We start from the raw sequence: 4,621 nt of genomic DNA on the forward strand, positions 1-4,621 counted from the left end.
GTTGCTGGCGTGTTTTTTCACCTACACCGGGTATTTTTTCTAATTCCGTACGAATAGTTTCTTTGGCTCGTTTTTTACGATGTCCACTAATGGCAAAGCGATGTGCTTCATCTCGCACATATTGAATAAGGTGTAAAGCTTCATTATCTGCTCTTACTGATACTTCTTCATTGTTTTGAAAAGGTAAAAAAGCGTTTCCTCTCCTGCTTTTCGACTTTCCCTTTTGCTACTGCTAATAAAAATAAATTTTCACCATTTAATTCTTGCAACACTTCTTTTGCCATATTTCCTTGCCCTTTTCCTCCATCGACAATTAATAAATCTGGCAGAGGTTGTGATTGCTCTTGTAAGCGTTTGTAACGCCTACTTAATGCTTGTTTCATTGCCGCATAGTCATCACCTGCTTGAATATCTTGAATATCCATCGTGCGATAGTCTTTATTGCTTGGTCTACCGTCTTTAAAGATAACACAAGATGCCTTAGTGGCTTGTCCAAAAGTATGGCTAATGTCAAAGCACTCAATATGTTTGGGCAGAGTACTCAAATTTAATAATTCTTGTAATTTAGTCATTCGGCTCTTTGCTAATTCTTTATCATTAACCATACGCATTAATGCTTGTTTGACATTTAAATGTGCCGTTTCTAACCATTGCGAGCGTTCTGAACGCACACGATGATTGATCATCACCTTATGCCCTGCTTTATCGCTGAGCATAGTTTCTAGCAAATCTTGATTTCTAGGCTTGTGGCTAACAATAATTTCATTAGGAATTTGGGATACAGGCTTATCTTGATAGTATTGACTGATAAATATTTTCAATCAGTTGTTCATCCTCATCTTCAGATAATCGCTTTCCCTTTAGGGTGATGCTTTTGCTTCCATATTGCCATCCACCACGCACAAAAGCAATTTGAATACAGCATTTTCCTAGCAAACGCCCTAAAGCAATCACATCAATGTTACGACTAATTTGATTTGAGTTAATATTCTGTTTTTCTAGAATATGATTAAGATGACGTATTTGATCACGTAAAACAGTTGCCTTCTCATACTCTAGATTTTCACTATATGCAAGCATTTTATCGCTCATTTGCTGCAATAACTCGGTATTTTTGCCCTGAAATAAAGATTGTAAACGCATCACTTCTTCATCATAGGTATTTTTATCAATTAATCCCACACACGGAGCATTGCAACGCTTGATTTGGTACTGTAGACACGGTCGTGAACGATTATTAAAAAAACTATCACTGCATTGACGAACAGGAAAAACTCGTTGAATGAGTTTGAGTGTATTATGCACGGCGTGTGAACTGGCAAATGGTCCAAAATATTGCCCTTTACTACTTTGTTTTCCACGATGAAATTTTACCTGTGGAAATTCATGCTCAGTAATGTGAATGTAGGGATAACTTTTATCATCTCGTAATAAAATGTTGTAAGGTGGACGATACTGTTTAATCAGATTCCCCTCAAGAATTAATGCCTCATTTTCAGTATGCGTGAGGATATACTCAAGTTCGCTAGCTTTTGCTATCATTGCACGAGTTTTAGAGGACTCTAATTTTTGACGAAAATAGCTAGACAAACGTTTATTTAGCTCTTTTGCCTTACCTATATATAACGGGTCAGAATGTTTATCATAAAAGATATATACCCCGGGTAAAGCTGGCAATTCTTTAACCGTAAGTTCTGCAATTGATACACGCATTATCTACCAAGCAAATGCTACATTACAATAATGAAAAAAAATCAGGAACAAAGGGTCTACCTTTTTTGTTAAGAGCAATGCCTATTACTTCAGCCGATGTATAAAGGTTTTTCGCAGTATACTCCTCTCCTACTAAAAATATCTCTTGCTTAAAGATAATTTTTAACCGCCCCTGTAAAAATATCTTAGTTCGTACCAAAAAATCATCTTGACTGCCCAAACTTTTGCGATAATTAATCTCCATACGGGTAACAACCAAATGCACACATTGATGACATAATAAGCAAAATCAATGCCTTTATGTAATAAAGATTGATGGCGTGCATGTTCGAAATAGTTACCATAAACACTGTTATTCACACGCCCCTGCATATCACATTCATAATCACGTACGGTAAATGAAGTCATATGCCAATCATTGTAGTCTGTTTTATTCATTTGATTTCTAAAATAATTTTAAAATTTACATAAAAAAAATGCTTATCTTTAATTTTAATAATGAAAATCAACTATTTAGAATAGCCTCTCATCATTGTATTCATTACTACTGACTTAATGCTATGATTTGTTGATAAAGTTGCTCAGGAACTTTAATACCCTTCTTATTATTTTCTTCTCTGATATGATAACGTCTTGATGCCGGTAGACGAGTATTCTCTTGTGCTAAATATTGAGTAAAAAGCACTTCTAAACGTTGTGAAAATTTTTCTGTAGCAAAAGCTTTGGATTTATGGCAATAATACTTTGTCCAACACCCGGAGGTTGACCCTCTGCATCAAAAAATGAGCTTGCTTCATAACTGTAATTTGCACCAGTAAGTGAAACACTTAGGATTTCCACCATCAATAGTAATGCTGCTCCTTTTGAGCCACCAAGTGGCATCATTGTTCCATCAATGGCTGCTTGAGGATTGGTAGTTGGATTGCCATATTTATCCAGTGCCCAATCATCTGGTATTTCTTCCCCTCTTTGTTGGGCAAGCATAACTTTTCCCCTTGCTACTTTACTAAGAGACATATCAATTACTAGAGGAAAAGTAGATTCCCTAGGACAAGAAAAAGCCATTGGATTAGTGCCAAACAATGCCTCCTTACCTCCCCATGGGGCAATAGCTTTAGGAGTATTAGCAAACATTAATGCTATGAGTCCATACTCACTAGCAAGAGTTTCTACATGATGACCAGCAACACCACAATGATGAGAATGATGAATAGTTCCCATAGCAATGCCATTTTTTTGTGCCATGGGAGCAAGTTTTTGAATACAACATTCAATAGCAGGGTAAGCAAAGCCCAAACCTGCATTAACACGCAATGCTGAGGGAGAAAGTTTTCTACTTGTGCGAATGCATCGCCTTTTACTTTCCCGCAAGCAGCTTGTTTACAATAAGCATTCAAGCGAGCTAAACCATGCGTGCTAATACATCTATTTCCGCTTTTAATAACGCTTTGACAACACTTTTAGCATTTGCTAAAGAGGTATTGTGCTTAATCAAAGCTTCTCGGGCTATATTTTCTAAAGTTTGTACATCATAATATTCCATAATTGCTCTATTTTCGTATGAATATCTATTCTATATTGCCACAAATTTGAATGTGTTTTTAGCACGGGTAATTGAAGTATAAAGTAAATTATCACTTAACCAACTTTTCGCCTGTTCATCAATATTACCTAACCACAAAAAAACATTATCAACCTCAGAACCCTGAGCTTGATGAACCGTCATAGCAAACGCCAATTCAAAATTATGCAAGCTACTAAGTGGGATTTGACGATTGCTTTTACTCGGAAATATCGCATGAAGTTCATGATTGATTTTTTTTATATACGCCTTATCACCATTATAAATTTGTTGGCTGTAATGGTTACTTCTAATGATAATTGGCAAGCCCTCACACCATCCTTCTGGCTTTTGAAGTAAGTTAAAGTAATGCAGTCTCTTTTGAATAAACTTATTAATATTCAATATACCATTTTCATAGTTTCTCCAAGGACTTAGAATAATGTTTTCAAGCACTTTAAAAGTGATTTTTTGTTTATAACATGGATGAATATATTTCTCTATCCACTGCTCAAGTATTTCTTGTTGTGCATCATCATTAGCTGATAAAGTATTTGGAGATTTTAAAGAAGTGGTAAGTAAGTTACCTTGTTTAGCCAGTAGCGCTAATTCATGAATTTCACTTTTCTGTATAAAGCGATGTTGTTCTTGTAAACGAATGGTTTGATTAGGAAAATGTTTGGCAAGTAAATTTAAGCCACCACCAATTCCAACTGGTGCAAGCTGAGATGGATCTCCTACTAATACAACTTTAGCATCTCTTCTTATAGCTAATAACAATATCGACAATAATTCAATATCAATCATAGAAACTTCATCAACCAATATAAATTCATAAGCCAATAAGTTTTCTTGATGATACATGGGGGTATAACTGTTTGCTTTAAGCTTGAGCAATTGATGGATAGTTTGAAATATGTATATGATTTGACTCAGAAAATTCATCAGATAAACGTGAGGTTGCCTTACCAGTTGGTGCACAAATAGCCAATAATGCATTCGGTCTATTTTTTTCAATAGCTCTAAAAATCTGTGCACATGCCCAAGATTTTCCTGAACCAGCCTCTCCTAATATTATCGTTATCCCTGAGTCAATTTGACTAACATTTTTAATAATTTCCTGTTGGCTTAGGGAAAATTGCTGAGTCAATGCAACAAACCACTCAGATAAATTATGAGTATGCAAAAAACCTTCTTGCGATTGTTGATGATACCTATTAATTTGATACAAAGTGTGAATAATTCTTGTTGGGCTTGCCAATAACGAGTCAGATAAACTTTATTTTCACTCCAATACAAAGGGGGTACTGGGTGCATCAGCTATTATTTCATCAATATAGTTTTCTT

General features: G+C 35.4%; 3 protein-coding genes across 3 annotated transcripts; all 3 read right to left on the reverse strand.

Annotated features, from left to right (window-relative positions):
- Positions 1 to 786: 786 nt before the first annotated feature.
- On the reverse strand, positions 787 to 1,713 carry LOC145275056 (uvrABC system protein C-like). The gene has a single exon (XM_080127582.1). The coding sequence runs from the start codon at positions 1,711 to 1,713 to the stop codon at positions 787 to 789; it is 927 nt and encodes a 308-aa protein (XP_079983708.1).
- A 687-nt stretch (positions 1,714 to 2,400) lies between these two features.
- On the reverse strand, positions 2,401 to 2,958 carry LOC145275057 ((2R)-3-sulfolactate dehydrogenase (NADP(+))-like). Its single transcript, XM_080127583.1, has one exon. The coding sequence runs from the start codon at positions 2,956 to 2,958 to the stop codon at positions 2,401 to 2,403; it is 558 nt and encodes a 185-aa protein (XP_079983709.1).
- Positions 2,959 to 3,286: 328 nt separating this feature from the next.
- On the reverse strand, positions 3,287 to 4,138 carry LOC145275058 (recBCD enzyme subunit RecD-like). The gene has a single exon (XM_080127584.1). The coding sequence runs from the start codon at positions 4,136 to 4,138 to the stop codon at positions 3,287 to 3,289; it is 852 nt and encodes a 283-aa protein (XP_079983710.1).
- Positions 4,139 to 4,621: the final 483 nt, after the last annotated feature.

Source organism: Euprymna scolopes, unplaced genomic scaffold, assembly GCF_053919585.1.
Source record: "Euprymna scolopes isolate OS-2025 unplaced genomic scaffold, ASM5391958v1 sca555, whole genome shotgun sequence".
NCBI lineage: Eukaryota > Metazoa > Mollusca > Cephalopoda > Sepiida > Sepiolidae > Euprymna > Euprymna scolopes.

What these genes read in the sequence shown, in the direction of transcription:
- LOC145275056 (XM_080127582.1), bottom strand. Translation starts at nt 1,713, where the DNA reads ATGCGTGTATCAATTGCAGAACTTACGGTTAAAGAATTGCCAGCTTTA.
- LOC145275057 (XM_080127583.1), bottom strand. Translation starts at nt 2,958, where the DNA reads ATGGCACAAAAAAATGGCATTGCTATGGGAACTATTCATCATTCTCAT.
- LOC145275058 (XM_080127584.1), bottom strand. Translation starts at nt 4,138, where the DNA reads ATGTATCATCAAGAAAACTTATTGGCTTATGAATTTATATTGGTTGAT.